Here is a 24,238-nt window from a genome sequence, read left to right on the forward strand (position 1 = left end):
TCTGGATATTTAAAGGACTACCTTCAGGTAGTTTGGAATCAGCAGGATATGTTTTATTCAGCAGAATATCTGTGTCTATACCAACCTCATCAATGAGAGACTGAGCATATGTCTCAAATTTTCTTTCCGACATCTCACCATAAACATTCACCTTGCCACACCACTGAAAGATGCTATGGCTCAGAGATGTGCATGTATTGTTTAGAGGGCCACCATCCTGAATGAAATTTGTTTCCTCACTCTGTTCCTTAGTTTTTGAAGGTGATTTGCTTTTTATGGTGGAACATAGATCAATGTTTAATTTATTGTCTTCTGTTCCCAAATTACCACTGATTTCATCCATATCCCACTGCAGATTATCAGGAGCTGCACTATCTGCAACAGCAATACTATTTGTTGATCTAGATCTTGTCAAACATGTGGAATCTGTAATATGGCATCTTACATTTCCAGCACTATGGGGCTTAAAATGAACTGATTTCATAACGTCTGAAGTCTCCTCAGCTAACATTTCACCTCCTCCAGCAAAATCTATTTGATTTGACCAATCAAAATGATCACTGAAGCTTATAGTAGTTGCTTCATATGAGTGACCTGTAAAACTGTGATTGCTTCTTAGATCAACTGCTGTTTCACAGAATAAATCATCCAATTTCATGTCCCTAACAAAATGCTGTTGGTCCAATTCTCTACTGAATGAACTGTTAATATCAGCAGATGTACCATTGTATATATTGTTAACATTTACACACTTAGTTTTTGAGGTGTCGGTTGCATGGTTAAGGATACTGTCTGGTTTAGTGTGTATGCTCTGCTCACTAAAAACAGAATTTAGTAGAGAAGTTTCAGATGTATTTACATGATTGGGTGTGGCTACGCCTGAGTTTTCAACAACACAAAGTTCATTGCATGTGGTGTCACTTGCAGACAGTATTTTTGGATCTTCCATAGTTTTAGTTGTGTCACCATCAAATGAATTAAATGTGAGAAAACTATCTACACCAGTGCTAGTTTCAAAGTTAGTTTGATCTAACACAGTTTTATTTTCTGGAACATGCTGCTCAGGTTGCTGACACTTGTGTGTAAAACAATACATGCCATTTTGAGTAGTACAGATTGAATTAAATGCATTCTCACAGTGTACATGTTTTATAAACATGTTTGTGGCCTTTTTAAGCTCATTACAATTTATGTGAGGCAATAGGAGGTTTTTATTTAAGTTATAATGAACAGATTTCTCAGACTTACTCTTTACCTTCTGAAGCTCAGCAGAAGGTACTGGAGCTGACTGTCATTTGACGCATGTTGGAGACAGATGCTTGCCTCCCAGTTCACTGAGACGACGATGCTGGTACGTAAGAGGTGCATTTAGCCTTGAATCTGATCTTCGATAGTGCTCATTGAAGTCCAGACGGAAACTCAATAGTTGCAATGTTAGTTCTGGTTGACTTGTCAACATGAGCAGAAACTTCTTCACCAAATCCTGAAAATGCAATAACTACTTTGAAAAGTCAATAACGAAAAGGGTTGTTACTCAAACCTGAGGAAAAAGTGGGAAATTAATTGTCAGACACTGTAGAACATTTGGGTGTTTTTTGAAATTCTCAAATCCTTGATTGTCATATAATTTCATTTAAAACTATAAAATCTGGTTGAATATTATTACAATGTAATATTTAAATAATAAAATATTGGCAGTTGGTATTTTTTGTGATCATTCCACTGCAGTTGATTGTGTAGATCATGTTAAACTCTAAGAAAAACTTAAGGTATCTGGAACTGATGGCTTTACACGCAATTGGTTTGAATTAAATCTGTGCTGAATTTCAAAAATTTTAGTGGATAGGAAGAAAACACACACATAGTTCAATTTTGGTTCCTTCCTGTTCTTTATGTAGGTGAATGATCGTCCACGTAACAGTCAACAAGCAGAATTGGTATTTTTTGCAGGCAACACTAGTGTTATGATAAATACAGTAGAGTCTCGATTATCCGATCTTCGGTTATCCGACCTTCTGTGTTAACCGACCCTTTCACCGCGCCGGCTGTGCGCCAGCTGACGACAGGTCAGTGACTAACGCGTTGTTTGTTGATACTCAGTTCATTGTCACCGTCTTGTACTACTCAGTGCTAACTTAGATCTGTAGTGGAGTGAACGTGTTGCACTTTGTTTATTGTAAAAATTTGTGGTGATGGCTTCAACATGGAAAAAGGTGGTCATTTCAATGGAAGAAAAACTTAAAGGTTCAAAAAGAATAGACAATGGTGAAACTTTATTAAAAGTGGCGCAAGATTATAATGTCGGGAAAACAACAGTTGGAGACTGGCAAAGGAACTGCAATGAAATTGTGGTGTTCTCAGCGAGCAACCTCGGCTGTTTTGGAAGGTCAGAAAACCATGAAAAAATGTGATTATGAAAAAGTAAGTGAAGCTTTGTTCCTATGGTTTACTCAACACAGAGGTAAAGGTGTACCCATGTCAGGACCTATTTTGCAGGAAAAAGCCTTACAAGTTTAGCAACGAACTAAACGAAGGTGAAGCTGATTTCACAGCTAGTGTAGGCTGGCTCGATAGATGGAAAAAAAAGATACGGAATTCGGCAACTTAATGTCTATGGTGAAAAGCTTTCAGCAAATTTTGAAGCTATGCAATGGTTTAGGAATAAACTTCACAAGGTATTGAACAAGGAAAACTTAACAGGCGATCAAATTTTTAACTGCGACGAGACTGGTCTCAATTACAAAATGTTACTGGAAAGAACATTAGCGTCAAAGGTTGAAAAGGCAGTGCCAGGCTACAAACGTAGCAAAGAAAGAGTGACAATTCTTGCATGCAGTAATGCCACAGCAAATTTGAAAATAAAACTGTCTATGATAGGTAAGCCAAAAAAAAAAAAACAAGAGCATTTAAAAACTTTACCGGTGAAATGTTACAACCAAAAAAATGCTTGAACGAGCTCAGACATTTTTAAAGAATGGTTTTTTAACGAGTTTGTGCCACAAACTGAAAAGTTTTTGAAAGCCAACAGCTTGCCCCGCAAAGCACTGTTGTTCTAGACAATGCCACTTGTCATCCTAATGAAGATGAACAACAAGATCAAGATATAAAGGCCATGATTTTGCCTCCAAATGTCACATCCTTATGTCAGCCTATGGACCAAGGGACCTTAGAGACACTGAAGAGAAACTACCACAGAAACTTGCTTTCCTTTTCAATTAATGCTATGGACAAGGGAGAAGACATGCTAGAGCAGTTGCGCAGTATTAATTTGAAAGACGTGGCTTATGATGTGGCCCAATCTTGGGAGAGTGTTGGAGCAAATACAATTGCAAAATTCTGGAAAATATTGCTACAGGAAAAATCAAGAAAATTCTCCAGATGATGAAAATCTTCACGAACCTACTACGGTATCATAGCAGGCGGAAAGGTGATACTCCGACATGGCGCGTCCCAGGTGGCGGATAGGGGGGTCCTCACCGGTTTGCCGGCGGACTTGAGCGAAATAAAATAGCTCTCACGGACCAAACACTAAACAACCTCTACGGCTAACAACCGTAGTTGTAACTCGGAGCTTGCTCCATACAAGGTTGACTACCTTTGAAAGTCAAACATGGAAGGAAATCTTTCAAGGAATAATCCACCGCTTGGCAATAACCAAGGAAGACTGCACTCGGATACGGTGGGCAGTCACCTGAAAGATAACTTGGATGAGTCGGAGCATCTGAAAATACCCAAAACGGTCAGACGACCAAAACTCAAGACAGGACAAATAAACTACATTGCGACACACAATATAAATTCCCTCATACAACCAGGCAAACTCAAAATTCTGACGGATGAACTGGATCGCAAGGGGATTCTCATAACCGGACTTCAAGAAATGAGAAATACTGATCAGGAGCCGATAGAATCACAAGGATATAGGATTTATAAGGGAATACCAGGGAAAAGAGTCATGAAACAGTGTCCACAATTTGGAACAGGATTCGTGGCGAGTCTGAAAATAATAGAGTCCATAATAGAATTTAAAGCACAATCTCCCAGGCTCTCAACATTAACTCTAAAAGCTGCAAATAAAATGTACACAATAATAAATGCCCATGCCCCGACAAATGATAAAAATAATAAAAAAGAACACAGAGAAGAGGTAGAAAAATTTTGGGAGCTCTTAGATCAAACGACGAATAACATTAATAAAAATCACATCAAAATTTTAATTGGAGACTTCAATGCCCAGTTAGGAAGGGAAAAGAGATATAGAGACATAATAGGGAAATGGACAGCACAAAGAAGAACAAACAAAAATGGCATAAGACTAGTGGAATTTTGCAGAAACCATGACATGATCTCAAAGTCGACGTATTTTAAGAGAAGATCAAGTAAACTAAAAACTTGGAAACATCCAGACTGGAAAAAAGGACCTATGACCCTCATAAACTGATACAAAATGAGGATTATGAAGCACAAACCAGGGATATAAAAATAACAGATGATCTGGAAGAAATAATTCCCAAATTGAAACAAATAGCTAAACAAGTTGCCCCTATAAATCCAAGGAAAAAACACCAGTGGTGGAACGATGAATGTGATGAAGCAGTGTTGGATCGACACCAAGCCTGGTTAAGGCATCAAAATGAAAAAACAGAAAAATCATATTTGGAACTCACAAAACAAAGGAAAACAACACAAAAAATAATAAGGGGAGTTAAACATCAGTACCAAAAAGATATACTTCTAATGATAGAAACAAATAGTGAAAAAACAAACTCAAGAGATTATTACAAAATATTTGGCAGACAATTACAAAGATATGATCCTCCAACATTAATGTTAAAAGATAAAGATAATAACCTAGCCCATAGCAATAGTAAAAGTACAGAAATTCTAGCAGAAACTTTTAACAAGTTACTAAATTGTGAAGATCCCCCAGAACTTCTTCAGATAAACACAGAAACCCCAATTAAAACACCAGCAGAAAATATAAATCCACCTACAATTAATGAGGTCTACAGAGCTTTGAAAGAACTCAAAAACTACAAAGCAAGTGGAGAAGATCAAACGTTTGCTGAACTTTGGAAATATGCAGCAGAACCAGTAAAGATAGCATTACACCAATGCATAGTAAAAATCTGGAATGAAGAGAAATTACCAGAAAATTGGACTACTGCTATAATACATCCATTACATAAGAGAGGAGAAAAATCAAATCCAGACAACCATAGAGGAATTTCCCTTTTGGACTGCACGTATAAGATCATGTCAAGAATACTATACAACCGCTGTAAAGATCAACTAGAACTGGAACTGGGAGAATATCGAGGAGGATTTAGATCCTGGAGAAGCTGCCCAGAACAGATAATCACCTTTAAGTTAGTTATGGATGTCTACAAAAGAAGGCAAAAACAACTAGTCATAACCTTTGTAGATTTCAAAAAGGCATATGATTGCATCCATAGATCTTCAATGATGAAAATATTAAGGAATTTTGGACTTCATCCTAAATTAATAAAAATGATAGTTAACCTTAACAAACACCAAATTCAAAGTAAAATTTAGAGGAGAAATATCTGAACCATTTACGATTAAAACAGGGTTGAGACAGGGAGATTGTTTATCACCATTGCTATTCAATTGTGCTCTTGAATATGTAATGAGAGAATGGTACAAGGAAAATCCTATGAATATTAAAATTGGAACTAAGAAAGATAAAATAAACCTAAATTGCTTGGGATTTGCTGATGACCTAGCATTACTAGCTAATAATATTCAGGAAGCCACGAAACAAATAACAAGCTTACAAAATATAGCACAAAAATTAGGACTCCAGATATCATTTGAAAAGACTGAAATAATGGTAACGGATCCACTTGTAATAGATCACATCACAGTGAACAATAGGGAAATTAAAATAGTGAAACGATTTAAATACCTGGGTGAAATTATAACACATAAATTGGACGAGAAACCTGCATGGCGAGCAAGAACTAATAAAATGATAAAAGCTCAAAAACTAACATGGTCTACGTACAATAAAAAATGTCTATCAATTAAAACAAAATTAAAACATTACAAGACGGTGGTTCAACCAGAGGTTACATACGGAAGTGAAACTCTTTTTAAAGTCACCCAGAAAAACAGAATTGACAAAATTTTAAAAGTAGAGAGAAGAATTGCTAGAACATGCATAAATAAGAAATATCAAAAAGCTGGGCAATGGCGGATAGTTCCAAATGAAGTGGTATACAGAGAACTGGAGCCCATCACCGATACTATACGAAAGAAAAGGATCTCTTTTTGTGGTCACATTCTGAGGACACCAGAAACCAGATTATCAAGGAAAATTATTAAGAAACTCTGGAATTTGAAACAACAAGGAGGATGGCTTAAGGAAATAAGAGAGGACATGGAAGAACTGGAAATAACTCTGGATGATTTGCAGAACAAAATGCCAAATTTAAAGAAGTTGAGGGACACAGAAATAAGATTTAAACCAAAAATTGAAAAACGACATACAATGAAAAGGGTATTTACAGATGAGGAACGACGAAAAGCATCGAACAAATGAAGAGATACTGGGCCACTCGGAAGGGGAAAATACCAAAGAAGAGGACCAGAAATGATTGACTGAAGTGGTCCAATGAGGCCGTAAAAGCAGAAGAAGAAGAAGAAGAAGAAGAAGAAGATGAAAATCTACAGCAACAGACCGAACCAGAAAATACTACCCTGCTTTCATTGTTACGAAAAGTTCTGGAATGTGCTGACGCCACAGAAGATGACATAAATTAATGGATTGTCCAAGATGAAGAATCTGAAGTGACAGATGAAGAAATAGTCAACATGGTAAATGAAAAAGAAGAAGACGAAGAAGAAGCGGATGTAGTGGAGGAAAGTGCGCACAAGATTTCTCACACCGAAGGACACAAGGCCTTAGAAACTGCTTTAAAATATGTAGAGCAACTGGAGAAGACACTGCCTACTGAGGTTTTACTTCTTAAGAGACTACGTGATTTAGCGGCAAAAAAACGGCAAACAGCAGGCAAACAAAAGACAATTACTAACTTCTTCACACAGTAAATATCTGTTCAGTCTAATTTGATTTGTATTGTATTAAATGTTTAATTCATTTGGCCTAATTTAATTTAATTTTTTTTTGTATTATTTTCCGTGTTATCTGACCTTCCCACTTATCCGACCTTGCCGCAGCCGGTTTAGGTCGGATAATCGAGACTCTACTGTACCACTTGAGAGGAAGCAAAAGATCAGATTCTTAATGATATTTTATAAACAATTATTAAGTGGTTGTTGAAAAATGGAATATCTCTCAATATTGAGGAAATATACTATATTCAATTCCGTTCAGAAAATAGTGTCTCCTCAGCAACTGATGTAAAACTAACAAGAGTCAGTAAAATGCTCCTTATTTTTTGGTAAACACATTGATGAAAATTTTAACTGGAAGAAGCATATTATTAAACATTTTGTATATTTTCACTCAGTAATGTCTTTATTGAGAAAAAATGACTATTAAAGCTGTCAGAGGCTCAAAAAGGAGTTCAGAAGGCAGCAACAAAAATTTTTCATCATTTGTACAATACCATACAATATCTGACAGCTAGCAAAGCAAGTTTTAAATCTAACCTAAAATCATTTCTCCTGGACAACTCTTATTCCATGGACAAATTTCTGTTTAAAAATTGGTACCAAAAAGGAAACATGTTTGTAAGTGTAATGACATGAAAAGGACTAAAAAATAATTTTTTCTTTAATGTTAATATTAATCATGTACCACATGCTGTTGCAATACAAACAGCAGGCACCACCAGCTACCCGCACAACATGTATCACAGTGGCAGTACGAAGGACCGCATGCTGACAGACCAAAGGCCATTCAAACAGGTGAACTGCCAACGCCAGACCAACAGGGACCGGCACCAAAGGCTGGGTCAGCACACCGAGACAAGCACATAGATACAATCAGTACACACAGTCTAACTATTTCCTACTTTCACAGAAATCGACAGGAGCCACTAACACATGTGGTTCCAGTGCAGCAACCAGCCCCGGAAAGACTTCGCTAGGAGATCACTTGCTGCGACGAAGATGCCTCTCCACTATGTACATCACCAAGGGACCAGACTTCGTCAATGTAACAGTGTCGTACTGGGAGGCCTTGGTATACACTGCTTCCCTATTCTTCAATTCAATTTAGACAAATTTCTCATGTTCTCTTATTAGAACTTCATAAGCGAAGTATGACCCCAAGAAATTCCACGTGTTTTGACTCCATTACTTGTATACTTTAACATCTGCCTAAGACTCCAGAGTTTAACTTTTGGTTCATATTTCCGAAGTTAACTCGTTCAAGTAATTGGGAAACTTTACATTACACTTTAGACTTTAATTTGGCCAAACTTATGAACTTTAACTTTATAGGACTTTGAAGTTTTTTGTAATTACTCACTCACTTCAAGAAGACCCTAGTTTGTTTGTTTCTATGGAAGTTATTGATTGTGTTATGGAAGAGCCAATGGCATTACCTGTGTGACATATACTTTGTTTGCAATAAAACTTTTTTAATGGTGCACCTGATGTATTTTTTAACACATTGAGGGACAGAATGGCTAAAGCCTTCATGGAAAAATGTCTGGGGTTGCCTACAGAGCAAAGATTGTACGCAGTCATGCAACTCTTCATTCAAAGCAAATTCACAGCCATGTCTTTCTTCAGGGCTCCAAATAGATGTAAATCACATGGGGAGAGACTGGGACTGTATAGGGGACATGTAAGGGCCCCCCAGTGAAACTTCTGCTGCATAACTGGAACAATCTTGGCAACACGAGGGCGATTTTATCAAGAATTTTTGGGAGTTCCACTGATTGATTTGGAAGATTGATATTTCAATTCTGAACTTCACACATTGTAAATAAAATGGAGCCTATCCACCGTGTCATTCAATCTGCACATCGAGAATGCAGTAAAAAAAACCCAAAGTGATGTTTGGAAAATGAGTTTTGATATTTGGGCACCAAAATAAATGACAATGGCTGAAGTAGAGAGGATATAAAATGCAGGCTGGAAATAGCTACAAAACAATTCCGAATAGAGAGATTTAAGAGATATTAAATGAAGAGATATTTTAATGTTTGATATAAATTTAAGTGTTGGGAAACTTTTTCTTGAAGTATCTGTCAGGAGTGTAGCCATGTATGGAGGTGAAACAGGGATGATAAGTAGTTCAGATAAGAATAGAAGCCTTTGAATGTAGTGTTAGAGAAGAATGCTGGAGATTAGATGGGAAGAGTTGATCAGTTTCTTGTTCCATAGATTCAATTCATGATAAACATTATGATGTCGAAGGTGTCAACAGAACAGTGTGCTTTTGGGTGTCTGTGAAGTTGTTTGTGTATGTGTGTACTTTCTACTAGAAAAAGAGCCAGAGCTCAAAAGTTAGTGAACACTGTTTTCTGCTAGGTGTTTCTATGTGCCACACATCAGTCTTCTGTAGGCGAATAATTGTGTTGCCCTTATTTTATCTATTTAAACATAGAACACTGACACACAATGAAAAAATAGTATTTATATGGCTACATGCTGGCCAGTTAAGAATTTTTTAAAATGACCTATTATTTCTATTCAAGAGTTCCTCTCATGTATAGAAATTTCCACAGGTACACTGTCAAGGAGTTTTACAGCTACATATGTCATCCCTTTCTGTTCTGAGGATACAGTCATTAAAGAGTAATGTCTATCATTTTTCCTCATAGTGCTGTATTTGTGAATATCTCTGTTACTTTCTGACTTAGATTGATTGGCAATAAGAAATTTTTTAAGTGAATAAATAATGGAATCAGAAATGTGACATGCAATGTCCGGTATTTCTTCATTAGCTGCCACCAGACCATGTATGTTGCAGATCAATATATTGTAAAAACGATTCCCTGTAATGTTTCACAAATTTCAACTACCAACACATCTGGCTTAGACAGCAAATCCAGTTCATCAAAGCAACAAAAAAAAATCAATATATTGACACTTTGTGATGTTTCAGCCTATGAGCTCTTCAAGTGAAACAAAACTATGTATTTATGATATAAAATGAAGGACTTTACAAATTTGTTGATTTGGTGTTGGTAGTTTTTCACTTAATTGAAGTTTTCTCGTGTTCAGAATCCATCATTATACTTACATGTTTTGTGAGATAAATAAAAGCATGTACTTGTTTATATTTATCTGTTGATTATAAATGTTAAGAGACTAGAGCTTTAGAGAGTATGTTTATGCTGCAGCCCCATGGGTGCACATTGCCAGTACGCCTGACTGGCTATGCCCACTGACCAGCCACACAGGCACTTTTAACTTGCAGCTGCAGCTTCATCACTGGAGTAGTATGTGTGTGGTTCCATTCTGGGTGTGAATGGAGTCACTCATATGCACTTGTTGAGAAAGAGTCATGCCTCAACATACATGACTCTACTTGCGTGTAGGGTAAGCGCAGCTGCACTGCAACTAGGCATGCAGGTGTAAATGCCCCTTAACCAACTTCTCACCAAATTCTTAGGGTAAAAGTAGTCAAGCCTAAACTTATTAGCATGCCCACCATATGATTTTTTCGGTTTCAGTTTTCATCAATACCCACACTCAAGAACTTGGGAACTTTCTAAGCTGTTTACTGCTTCTTATAGCTGTACTGTGCTAACAGGAGGTTGGATATTTCTGACAGTACAAAACGAGATTAACAGTGTTTTTTCAAAGTTTAAATCTACCTCATTTGCGAAAAACCCACACAGCAACTTTCAAAGAAACGTAATTTAATATTTACTCTGTTGATGCTTCTTTGCCTAGCTTCACAACAATGCTTGTATGGTCTACAAAAGGGCTAACTCTGCTTCCTGATTTGAATAAAATGGCAGATCATTAACATAAAGCAGGAACAGTAGTGCATCAGTGATTGAACCCTGTGGGACTAAGATTGTAATTTCTCCACATGCTTATGGTGTGGAGCCCCTCTGTATTACTCAAACAGGTAACTTTCTGCACTCTGTTTCCTAAATAACAACCAAGGCAGGCATTTGCCGAATTACATATTCCATAAAAACTTAACTTCTCTAATAAAATACTGACACAATCAAATGCCTCTGATATGCTACAGAATATTCCAAATGGTGGTATTTTAATAATTTGATTTAAAGTTTTTATTATGTGCTGAGTTAATGTTTAAATAGGTGACTCAGTATAACGGCCCTTTTGAAATACCAACTGTGATCGGCCAAGTATCCCATTACTACACAGGTGGCTGACAACCTTCTCAAACATTTTAGAAAATGATATGGGGAGTGACAATGAGCAGTTGTTATTGACGTCTGTAAAGTAACTCTTTTTATAGAAGGGTCTAACAATGGTTTACTTCAATCCCTCTGGGAGAACACCTCAAGTTAATGATGCATTATGTGTGACTAATAACATTATGCATAATTGGGCAACAACAAGTAAGTGTCTTCTTGGAAGTATTATCCACCCCAGATGAACTTTTTAGTTTTAGTCCTGATGATCTTCCTGATTTCAGATGTGAGATTAATTCTTAATTCACCCAATGTCCTCTGTGGTGTTTTAAGCACAGCACGTACCACTAGGCAGCACCATAGGCGTCGATAGGTCTACAACGAACTCCAGAGATGTTATGTAGACCAGCAGTTGCCTCACCAAGAAGTTGCAGTGCTGGTGCCACCAGAGAAGTGGTATGTGCTGGCCCCACAGCAGAGCAGGCAGTTCCAAGTCAGCTCAACTACCAAGAAGAATGCCTTCCACTTGTGTACTTCGTGCCACACTGCTTCTACTGAGTCTTCAGTGAACATTCTACTGAGACAGGACCTGCTTACTATCAAGCTTTAGCTTCTGGAATAGTAGTTGAACTTTAGGAGCCCATCTGTACATGGTTGAGTATTCGACAATGACTGTGTGTGTTCTTGTCACTAATCATCATCACTGTTTTGGTGTTCTCATTCTTCTCTCATAGTGCTTCCCTGAGCACGCTACACATAGTTGAAGTTGGCGACGAGTAAATCTCCTTCTGTGGTTGTATCAGAAGTACAACACAACAGCTGATGCCATGAAGAGAAGGAATCTGTACAAGTTACAGGATTAATTTTTGTTTTTACCAGCCCATACACCCTTGTTACTTGTCATTCATTTCTTGCTATTTCTTTTTTTATGTATAGTACATTAGTGTGTGGACTTTTGACTCAGGATGGGCACTACTACTGAGATGAGAGTTTTATTTTGCACACGGTGAATAATCAAAATTGCTTACATGCTGGTTTTTGCGTCATAAGATGGTTCTCTAATGCGTGCCATTCAATTACAGAGCGAACAAATTCAGCAGTTCTTGCAAGCCGTGATGCAGCTAACACAACAACAACAACAACAACAACAACAACAACAACAATAGCAGCAGCAGCAGCAGCAGCAGCAGAATCTACAAGCAGCTCCAGCCACAGCCTCTGCCAGTCATTCCACCATTCTTCAGTTTCAACAAACTTTGCTCAACTGGTGAATCATATGTAGGCACACCAATTGCATGAAGTTTACAGGCTCATAGTGAAATTATTTCCTGACAAACAACAAGGATAGTTTGAGTTTGACTATTTACTTAGCACTTTGATGAAGTTTAACTATGCATTGCATATTTTTGTGTTGTCGTGGACAATCATAGAGCGATGTCATACTGAATGACACTATACCTCAAAATATTTGTGAGGACAGAATTTGTGATGATATTCTGAAACAATTTGATCCATCTTAAGATACAGGGTTACAGTTAATTGAGGCTCAGGGCACTTACGATTTAGCAAAGTGTGATATGAAAATGTCAAATATTAATGAATTGCATAGTGACCGTGTTAGTAGTGTTGTAGAATTTAAAAAGTCCCATGCCTGCCCAGCCTGCGTGACAGAGTGTGTGATGTCACATACAAACAGTAGACAGACAAACAGAAAAGTCTTGCCCAAAGTGCTTTAGCCGCCATAAGCATACTCAGTTGGGATGCTGTTTGTTATTTTTGACAAAATAATAGAACTGGACAGATAAAAAATCTTATCATCAAGCAACGGCAGGACACACACATAAAAGAAGATTATAATTACGAAAGCTCTCAGAGTTAGCGGCTCCTCCTTCAGGCAGAAGAGTTGATGGGGAATGAAGAGGGGTCAAGGAAAAGCATTAGAGAGGTATAGGAAAAGGGGTAGATTTCGGGAAAGTCACCCAGAACCATGGGTCAGGGCAGACTTACCAGTCGGGATGAGAAGGAAAGACTGGTTGTTGGGGACTGCATTTGAAGAGATTTGAAAACCTAAGAGCTTAGAGGTGGAAAACAAGGTAATAGGCTAGACAGAGATTACTGCTTAAAAATCGTGCACCAGTTAATAAGAGTGAAAAGCTTACTGCATTGTACATAACAGAGGTGGAAAGGGGGTGGCGAAAAACAGACAAGTAAGAAAATGAAAGATGTAGGAAACTAAAACGGAGGGAAGAAAGAAGTAGTTACTGTGAAGAAATGCTGAGATGGAAGAAATTAACATAAATTAAGGTCAGGTGGGTGGCGAGAACCAAAGACATGTTATAGCACTAGTTTCCCACTGTGGGAAAGGGAGTATGTTAGTGAAGGTCTATGCCAGCTATCTTGACACCTCTGCATACAGCGTCTGCCATCAAGATCCCATCCCTGTAATTCAAATTGACCTGCAGTACCTCCTAGAAACCTCAGGTCCTCACAAGGACTAACATCTCAAACCACAGAACTTCTCACCCACCCAAACAACGCACCCCCACCTTTCATCTTCTTCCTAAGGAGTCACAAACCCACTCACCCTGGCAGTCCTATAGTTGCTGGCTTCAGACCACCCACCAAACGAATATCTGCCTTAGTTGATCAGCAACCCACAGTACAGAGACTTCCGTTCCATATCAAAGATACCAATCAACTCTTAGATTGTCTTAAGTCTGTGCCTGTCCCACGGCTACCACACACCTTACTTGTCACCTCTCTCTATACCAACATCCCCCACTTACACGGTCTGTCTGCTGCTGCACATTTCCTCAGTCATTGTCCACCTGATTTCAAACCTATGATGTCTTTCCTATTCACCTTAATCACATTCATACTTACCAACGACAACATCACCTCTGAGGGGTTGATGCAGAAACAGATCAGGGGAACAGCCATGGGAACCAGGATGGCTCCTTCCTATGCCAACCGTTTCATGGGTCGCTTGGAGAGGGCTTTCCGGGGACCCGTAAGTCTTCAGCCCCTGGTTTGGTTTAGATACATTGATGACATCTTTACCAAATGGACTCATGGTGAATCTCTGAATACCTTCTCTCAATTAATTTTCACATGGTCCTATTCAGAATTTTGTGCCAATTTCCTCGAAGTTGAGCTCATCCTCACCAAAGGCCTGCTACATTCTCCTGTCCACATTAAAACTACTAACAAACAACAATTCTTAAGTGTTGACAGTTGCCATCCTTTGCATGTCCAATGTTCCCTCCCATACAGCCTTGGCATTCAAGACAAACATATTTCTTCAGATGTGGGTTCTTTACACCAATACACCACCATTCTCATCTCAGCCTTCACTGGAAGTAATTACCCAACCAGCCTAGTTCAAAAGCATATTTCCCAGGTCAACCCTGGTACTGCTGACCCTCCAAAAAACAACTTCAGAGCACACCACTGGTCACTCAGTATTATTCTGGTCTGGAATGTATGAATCAGCTACTTCGACAAGACCAAGACTTCCTAAAATCATGCCCTGAAATGAGATCCAGTCTGTCTGAGATTTTGCCCACCACACCTAGAATAGCTTTTCGCCGCCCTCCTAATCTACGCAATACTCTTGTCAGGCCCTATGCTCCTTCTGCACCAATCTCCCTACCCTATGGCTCCTGCCCCTGTGATCCTATTCCCACTGCAAGACTTGCCCTAGGCACCCTCCTACCACCACCTATATCAGCCCTGGAACTGGCAAAACATATACTATGAGAAGGAGAGCCATCTGTGAAACGATATGTCATCTAGTAGCTATTATGTAAACACTGTTCAGCATTTTAATCGGCATGACAACCACCAAATTATTAGTTAGGATGAATGAGCATAAGCAGAGAATGTATTCTGGCAACGCACAATATCTTGTTGCGGAGCAAGCTCTACAACATGATAATCATGACCTCAATGCCTGTTTCACCATATGGGCCACCTAGGTTCTTCCCCCAGACACCAGTTTTCAGAACTCTGCAGGTGAGAGCTAGTGCTACGACATGTCTTCGATTCTCTCCACCCACCTGGCCTTAATTTATGTTAATTTCTTCTGTCTCAGCATTTCTTCGCAGTAACTACTCCTTTCTTCACTCCATTTTAGTTTTCTACAACTTCCATTTTCTTACCTATTTTTTGCCACCCCCTTTCAACCTGTTATGTACAATGCACTAACCTTTTCACTCATGCACGATGTTAAGCAGTAATCTCTGTCTTGCAGCTTTAAGCTCTCAGGTTTTCAAATCTCGTCCAGTGCCATCCCCAACAACCAGTCTTTCCTTCTCATCCCATCTGGTAAGTCTCCACTGACCTGCAGTTCTGGGTGACTTTCCTGGAATCCACCTCTTTTCCTAGACCTCACCAATCCCTTTTTCTTCATTCCTCTCCTTCCCCTTCAACCCTTCTGCCTGAAACAGGAGCCACTGGCTCCGACAGCTTGCCTAATTATTACCTCCTTTTATATGTGTGTCCTGCCGCTGCTTAGTGAGTAGAATTTTTATCTATCCATAGTTGTCAAAAATTGATTGATTTCATTGTTATATTTGTTGGAGCAGTGTGACAGTGGCTGCAGTAAATGTGTGAAAGGTCGCACCACGTACAAAACTTAGAAAACACCAGTTGGGTGATTTGCACGTGCCAAACAAATCATACCAATGCAAACACTGGTCCACTAGTAAGTGTTTGCCCACTTCACCTGTCACACATTGTAGTGGCTCACAGCAACAAGCAGGAGGCAATAGTTCTCTCTTAGATGTGGAACATAGTCGGGACGAAGTGTTTGTTACCTTGACAGTGACTAAGACAGATGTAAAATTGCAACTGGACACAGGTGCTTCAGTTACACTTCTGAACAAACTTACTTATGAATGCTTAGGTTCACAAATACTGAGTCCAGCTATGCACGAGTTGTCAGCTTATAATGGACAGGAAATTCCAGTTTTAGGAACTTTCAACACCTGCCCTTCAGCAGTGCCTCAGCACCGGCAATCTTTCAACACTTTTTAGAATAAGTGGCTGCCGAGGTGCCTTCTTGCTCAAATTATCTGGATGACATCGTCATGTCTGGACGTTCTACAGAAGAACATTTAGGCGGTTTCGAGTGACTTTTTCATTTTTCACAAAGACCAGAGCTCTTTTTTCCAAGACACAAACAGAATGTCTGAAACATGTCATTAACATGCACGGTATTCACCCCACCCAGACTCGTCTGCGAGCCATCAAAGATTTGCTGGCTCCCAAAAATCAAAAGGGACTGCAAGCATTCTTAGGCAAACTGAACTAATACTTCAAATTCATTCCTCACACATCTCAGATCACAGCTACGTTTCACAAGTTAAGCTGTAAGGCACACACACACACACACACACACACACACACACACACACACACACATACACACACACACACACAGGCATTCAAACAATCATTCTTCCCGCTATCCATATGTGAACGGAAGACAAAGAAACCCTAATAACTGGTACCATGGGATGTACCCTCTGCCATACCCCTCATGGTGATTTGCAGAGCATAGATGTAGATGAAGAGAGATGTCCTATTTGCATGGACTATGGAATGTCAGTTGGCTTTTGATCAATTGAAATGAGTGCTACTTACAAGGGAACCTCCCCATCGCACCCCCCCCTCAGATTTAGTTATAAATTGACGCAGTGGATGGGCCTTGAAAAACTGAACACAGATCAATCGAGAAAACAAGAAGAAATTGTGTGGAACTATTAAAAAATAAGCAAAATATACAAACTGAGTAGTCCATGTGCAAGATAGGCAACATCAAGGAGAATGTAAGTTGAGGAGCGCCGTGGTCCCGTGGTTAGAGTGAGCAACTGCGGAACGAGAGGTTGTTGGTTCGAGTCCTCCCTCGAATGAAAATTTTACTTTCTTTATTTTCGCAAAGTTACGATCTGACCGTTCATTCATTGACATCTCTGTTCACTGTAGTAAGTTTAGTGTCTGTGTTTTGCGACCGCACAGCAAAAGCGTGCGATTAGTAGACGAAAGGACGTGCCTCTCCAATAGGAACCGAAAACATTTGATCGCAAGTTCATAGGTCAACCGATTCCTCCACAGGAAAACACGTCTGATATATTCTATACGACACTGGTGACGGCATGTGCGTCACATGACAGGAATATGTTGTCGACCCGCCCAACTTGCACACATGGCGAATGGGTAAAAAGATTCTTCTACCTTGATCGATTTAGGTTTTCTTGTGGATGTGATAATCACTCCCAAAAAAGTGATGAAAACATAAGAGTTTGTCACATAAACTGCAACAAATGAATGCAACAGTTTCACAGTCGCACAGTTTTCCCTGTGCTCTGTCGAAACATATGTTTTTTACGTTTTCAAATGTTTCCGTGTGTAGACCGTCAAATCCTGCATATGTCCAAGCAAATCTGAACATGTCCTGGAATTTTGGAGAGCGAAGTTGATTATGTGTGAGTGCCTGAACTTTGATAATTGTCTGAAAATAAAAATTAAACTTTTCACTCGAGAGAAGATTTGAACCAAGGACTTCTCGATTCGCAGCTGCTCACGCTAACCACGGGACCACGGCGCCCGTAAGCTGATACTCTCCTTGATGTTGCCTACCTTGCGCATGGACTACTTAGTTTGTATATTTTGCTTATTTTTTTTCATAGTTCCACATAACTTCTTCCTGTTTTCTCGATTGATCTGTGTTCAGTTTTTCAAGGCCTATCCCTGTGCCAACTTATAACTAAATCTGAGAGGGGTGCGATGGCGAGGTTCCCTTGTTAGTAACACATGCTTCATACATTTTGATCTGGGTAAACCTGTGGTGTTTGCAGTTGATGCTGCTTCTATTGGCCTACGCACTATTCTGTGGCATCATGTCGGAGATCGTACAATTGCATTTGCCTCCAAACTTCTGACTAACACCCAGGCAAAGCAGCACTGCCGATCATTTACAGTGTAACCAAGTTCCATCATTACCTTTATGCAAGGAAGGTCTAATTGCAGGATTGCCACAAGTTTCCCCAAGTGAAATTCCCTGATATGTCCCTGATTTCCAGACAAGCTTTTGCATTTTCCCCTGAGAAATTTTCAGATCTCAAGGGTATGTAAAGACATAATTTGACAAAAAATGTAAGGACTTCTGTCTTTCTCCCCTTTGTGAGCAAAAATTTTACGTACTAACATCAACATCTTTTGTAATGAACTGCTTTTAGTTGGAGAAAGCATGACAAATGGTCTGTGTGTTTCATTAAGACCATTGTCGTTATTTCAATAAAATAAAACACATTTGGTGACAAAAATACGTATTTCCTTGGGAGTTGCAAGACAGATTTAAAATACCTTTGCTGATTTCAAAAATGACCTCAGAAAAAGTAGGCTTCTTGAAAGAAGTGTATAAGGCAGGGAAGAGCTGTTTATACTAACACTATAGGGTGACCACCAATAAAATGTTGGTTCTACTATATTCATTATTGTCAGTTATTACCCACTGTGTTATGTCTATTATTTTACAGGTACCGTGTGATTTTTCTTTTGAGAAATATATGAGCACACAGCGTACATACCACCAGTGACTGCCACAATTTTCTTCTACTTATCGTCCACGCTTTCTAATATATAAATTATTTTCGAAGTGCCAAAATGTACTAGAATAAATAAAATGTCTATAGAACACTGCAGTGTACAATGTACTTAGGCTGAGACAGTTGCAATTCCTGGAATCCATTGCCCATGGTCTCTGGCCTGCCAAGGAGCACCGCAGTCCTGGATCCACGGATAAAACATTTAAGTTTGCCGCATTATGTCACATACAAACACACCCGGCCAGATTGACCAGACTTGATCTGACGAGCAGGGCTTGTACATCAGGGGGAAATGATGAGCTTCAGATCAGCAGGCCCAGTCTGTTAAAGAAACCTGCAGAAATGGCCTGTGGAGTTGGCTCGTCGTAGAAGTCCACTCATGCGGCCAGCTATTCACGTCACAGACACCATGTTCATGAAATGAGACCACAGCGATCAACCCACGCAACAGATAACTTGCGCAAATACTCTGAGAATCAATACTAACGAGGATAGGTATCAACTCACTAAGATGATCACTGAGCTGCAGACAGGCACATAGGAAAGACAATCGCACCCTCATAACTAATTTTTCAACCATAGTCTATGTCAGAAACTGAGAGCACAGACACATTCACACAATCACCCTGACACAACTTGTCCACACATGACCGCCACCTCCAGCCACTGCATCGACAGTCTCTGAGAATCAGAACCAAACAAACCACTCCTCATGCCTCCCTGCCTCAGCTGTTAGGCTAGTGACAAGAAGTGGTGAGAGCGCTGACCGCAAGCTGAGGGGAGTGGTAAGAAGAGAAACCTTATGAATGAGGGAGCGAGGGAAGCAGTGCACGTACTCAGTTGCGCACAGTCAGCAACGATGCAAGACATCTCAGTAAACAAACCGTATCATCTACAGAGACAAAAACAAGATTTCTCCAGTGGTCCCCCACCCCCACCCCAATTTCCCTAACACGTTTGAGATTCCCTGATTTCCAGAACTTGTGGAAGCCCTAAACTGGTCACAGACCACAAGCCACTCACTTCACTCTTCCACCCAACCAAGCCTATTCTGCCACATATGGTGGAGAAATTGCAACAATGGGTTTTATTGCTGTTGAACTACAACTACAAAATCTTGTACTTCCCTACAGCTCAACATTCCAATGCTGCTCTGTTCTCAAGGTTACCAGTGCACAATGATGATCAGTTCAACTACTCCAAAGCATTGTGTTGTCAGATAGATGCTCCGGATGCTTCAGTAGTTCACAGTTTTCCCATGAACATTTGTCACATAGCACAATAGACAGTAGGATGCAGATTTAAGCACTGTACTGAATTACATGTGCACAGGGTGGCCAAGGAGAGTAAAAGACATTGTTCGGCCAGAAGTATGTCGATACTTCACTCACCGTCAGCCTTGTCAGTGCAACAATTGTTACACACTGAGAATGACACGGCCCGGGTCATCATCCAACATATCCTTCAGCATGATGCTGCATTAGGAATACTGGGCATTGTGAGGACAAAGCAGCTTGCTCAGCACCATAATTCTTGTCCAGGGACGGATGTCCAGATTGAAGACACTACGTCATGCTGCACCGCTTGGGTGGTGCAACAGGCAGTTCCAGCTCAACAATTTTCTGACTGGCCACACCCCAGCAGTCGTGGACAAGCATCCACATTGATTTTGTTGGACCTTACTGGGACACACTATTGCTTATTGTACTGGATGCCTTCAGTCATTTTCCCTTTCTTGTTCCGATGAACTGTATGATGTCGACTGGTACTGTCAGAACACATACTTCTATTTTTTGTATTGAGGGGTTGCCGGAAGTGTTAGTGTCCGATAATGGACCTTAGTTCCCCTCACAGGAATTTGAACAATTTTGCATGGCCAATGATAATGAGTGAGAGACCACAACACAGCTCCACCCACAATTGAATGGTGAAGCTGGACCTTTTGTGCAAACATTCAAGGAGCAAATGAGTATATTCCGTGGAACTCTTTCACGGGAGCGCGCCTTGCAACTGTTCCTGTCCACCGACCATGCAATGCCTCCAGATGGACCTTCCCTAGCTGAACTCCTGCACGGCCGCTGGCACTGCACCCTATTCAATCTGTTGCACCTACCAATGAGGAGCACCGGTCAGCACTAAGATTCTTATTTTCAGATTTGGGGCATTTTTTGGTTTCCTTCTGTGCAGGATCACTGCTCAAAAGACAACGGAACCAGCTGCAGCCTCTGAGATTCTGTGATACGGCCACTACATTTCGTTTTATAGATTCAGTATTCAGCCAGAAGCAAGGCTTGCAACCATTCACCACGGACCAGATGGCTTCTCAGCCTGAGGCACTTCCCACGGAGGTGGAGGTCGATGTCTCCCATGAAAGTGGACATGACCTCATCCCTGATGGCATCATCACAACAGTCCATTTTGCCTTAGGCGATATCTCTGCACCCTGCAGCATTCCTCTCCAAAAGGGGGTCCTCCAGGGTTTGAGACTCCAGCCCTGGATGCACATGTGCACCTTCTTTATGGTTTGCCAAATGCCAAGGAGCCTGTCCAATCTGCTGCACCTGTACCTGGACCTTCCCCTCACCGTCAGTTTGCACCATAACCATGGCCAGGAGATTTGGGGGGTGGGGGCAGGACATTGGTATCATAAACACAGCACGCACCACTAGGCAGCACCCACAGACATCAATAGGTTCGCAACCCACTCCAGAGATGGCATATAGCACAACTTCCACACTGAGAGGTCGCAGTGGCAGTAGAGAAGTGATATGAGTAAGCCCCCACAGCAGGGCAGGTAGTTCGAAGTCTACCAAGAAAACAATCTTCTACTTGTGTACTTTGTGCTCCATTGTCTGCGTGTAGTGAGCCCATACCAGCCTGTCTCCATTGAAAATTCTAGTGGGACAATAGCTGCTTACTATCCAGCCTTACCTTCTGGAATAGTAGTTGAACTTCAGGATCTGCTGTCTGAGCCGATTTGTGTGTGTTCTTGTCAATTATCATTATCAATGTTTTGGTGTTCTCTCACAGTGTTTCCCTCAGTGCACTACAAATAGTTAAGGTTGGCGATGAGTAAAATCTCCTCTTGTGGTTGTATCAAATGTACAACAGAACATCCTCTGTACTGCTTCTTGTGTATTGTTTTGCTTCCTGTTTTGGACCACTTTCACCAATTTTCTGATGCTATACATGAACTGTCTTTTGTAATGCTCCCATTCTCTGTCTCTGTTTTAAAAATATCACATATTGATTTTAAATCAAACAATGGAAAATCCAGGATGGAATGTAACAATACGAGAGAAGGAAAGTTGCTACTCACCATATAGCGGAGATGCTGAGTCGTGATAGGCACAATGTTGATGTCCCACATTAATCCCAATGATATATTAAGCCTGTACCTTCAAGCTGATCACGCTCCCTGTGTCAGTTCCCATATTTTTGCAGGTTATCTCCTGCACTTTTCCTGTGCCACAAGATCTTACATCTGTAACTACGAACCCCTCCCCACCCCCCACACTTTCTCCGTTCTATACCTGTTTGCACCCACAAAATCCACCTCATCCAGTCACATCTGCCATCCCCCTTCTCTACGCTTATCCGCCCTCAAACCTGCTACCCACAGTAGTATACATATATTTATTAATGATTAGTTATTCTCTACTTTGACCTTTGTGACTTCTCACCAATTTTAGTAAGTTTTCACATCCCACTATCGTTGTCTTCCTAAGATTTTATCTCCCCCCCCCCGCTCCCCCCTCCACCACCGTAGTTTTGAACCGCAAGAATTATGCGGCAGCAGGACTCCGTCAGCTGTCAGATACTTCCACCTACAAACCATGCCACAGTTATCCCATTCCAGCAATCCAGCAGGATCTCCAGTCACTACTCAAATCCTTAAACCCATCCCAGAACCTCTCCCCAGAGTCCATCTCTCTACTTACTCCTACCACTCCCCGCACTCCCACCTTCTACATGCTTCCTAAAGTCCATAAACCCAACCACCCAGGACACCCCATTGTGGCCGGTTATTGTGCCCCCAATGAGAGAATCTCTGCTCTAGTAGACCAACACCTTCAACCTATTACCTGGAACCTATCCTTCTATATAGAAGATACCAACCATTTCCTCGACCGACTCTCCACAGTTCCTCTCCCTTTACCACACGGTGCCCTGCTCGTCACTATTGATGCCACCTCCCTGTACACTAATATTCCTAATGCCCATGGCCTTACTGCATCGAACACTACCTTTCCAGACGCCCTATGGATTCCAAACCAACAACTCCCTCCTAGTCTCCATGACCAACTACATCCTCACCCACAATCACTCCTCCTTTGAAGGCATTACCTACAAACGAATCTGCATGGCACCATCCTATGCTAACCTATTCATGGGCCATCTAGAGGAATCCTTCCTAAAAATCCATAATCCTAAACCCCTCACCTGGTTCAGATTCATTGATGACATCTTTGCTATCTGAATTGAAGGTGAGGACACCTTATTCTTATTCCTCCAGAACCTCAATAACTTCTCCCCCATTTACTTCACCTGGTCCTACTCAACCCAACAAGCCACCTTCTTAGATGTTGACCTAACCACCAGCAACACCTCCACTTCGACAGTTGCCGCCTGTTTCATACCAAGAAGTCCCTTCCATACAGCCTAGACACCCGTGTTTGTCGCACCTGCAGTGATGAGCAGTCCCTCTCTAAATATACTGAAGCCTTCACTGATTGTAATTGTCCTCCCATTCTTGTACAAAAGCAAATCTCCCGTGCCTTATCTTTCCAGTCTCCTACCACCTTCCAAAGTAGCACAGTCCGGCCACAGAGGAGCATTGTCCTCGTAACTCAGTACCATCCAGGACTGGAGCAACTGAATTACATTCTCTGCCAGGGTTTAGATTATCTCTCACCGTACCCTCAAATGAGAAATGTCCTACTCACTATCCTTCCCACCCCTCCTACCATGGTATTCCGCCATCCACTGAACCTACACAATATACTCATCCATCCTTGCAGACCTAGATGCAAGACCTGTCCCATACATCCTCCTACCACCACCTACTCCAGTCCGGTCAGTAACATTACCTATCACATCAAAGGCAGGGCTACCTGTGAAACCAGTCATGTGATCTACAAGCTAAGCTGCAACCACTGTGCTGCATTCTATGTAGGCATGACAACCAACAAGCTGTCTGTCCGCATGAAAGGCCACCGACAAACTGTGGCCAAAAAAGAAGTGGACCACCCTGTAGCTGAACACCTGCCAAACATGATATCCCTCATCTCAATGACTGCTTCACAGCCTGTGCCATATGGATCCTTCCCACCAACACCAGCTTTTCTG

General features: G+C 40.8%; 1 protein-coding gene across 4 annotated transcripts in view; it reads right to left on the reverse strand.

The window, feature by feature from the left end:
• LOC126457669 (gamma-tubulin complex component 3-like) overlaps positions 1-24,238 on the reverse strand; it is a 304,002-nt gene that overhangs the window by 41,598 nt on the left and 238,166 nt on the right. For 3 of the 4 annotated variants that reach the window (XM_050094169.1, XM_050094170.1, XM_050094166.1), the window contains one exon: positions 1,249-1,483. In XM_050094169.1, coding sequence (XP_049950126.1) covers positions 1,292-1,483 — 192 coding nt within the window. In that variant the 3' untranslated portion in view covers positions 1,249-1,291. The remainder of the gene's footprint in view (positions 1-1,248; positions 1,484-24,238) is intronic. The other variant, XM_050094168.1, reaches the window with a different exon arrangement.

The sequence above is a fragment of the Schistocerca serialis genome, chromosome 2, assembly GCF_023864345.2.
Source record: "Schistocerca serialis cubense isolate TAMUIC-IGC-003099 chromosome 2, iqSchSeri2.2, whole genome shotgun sequence".
NCBI lineage: Eukaryota > Metazoa > Arthropoda > Insecta > Orthoptera > Acrididae > Schistocerca > Schistocerca serialis.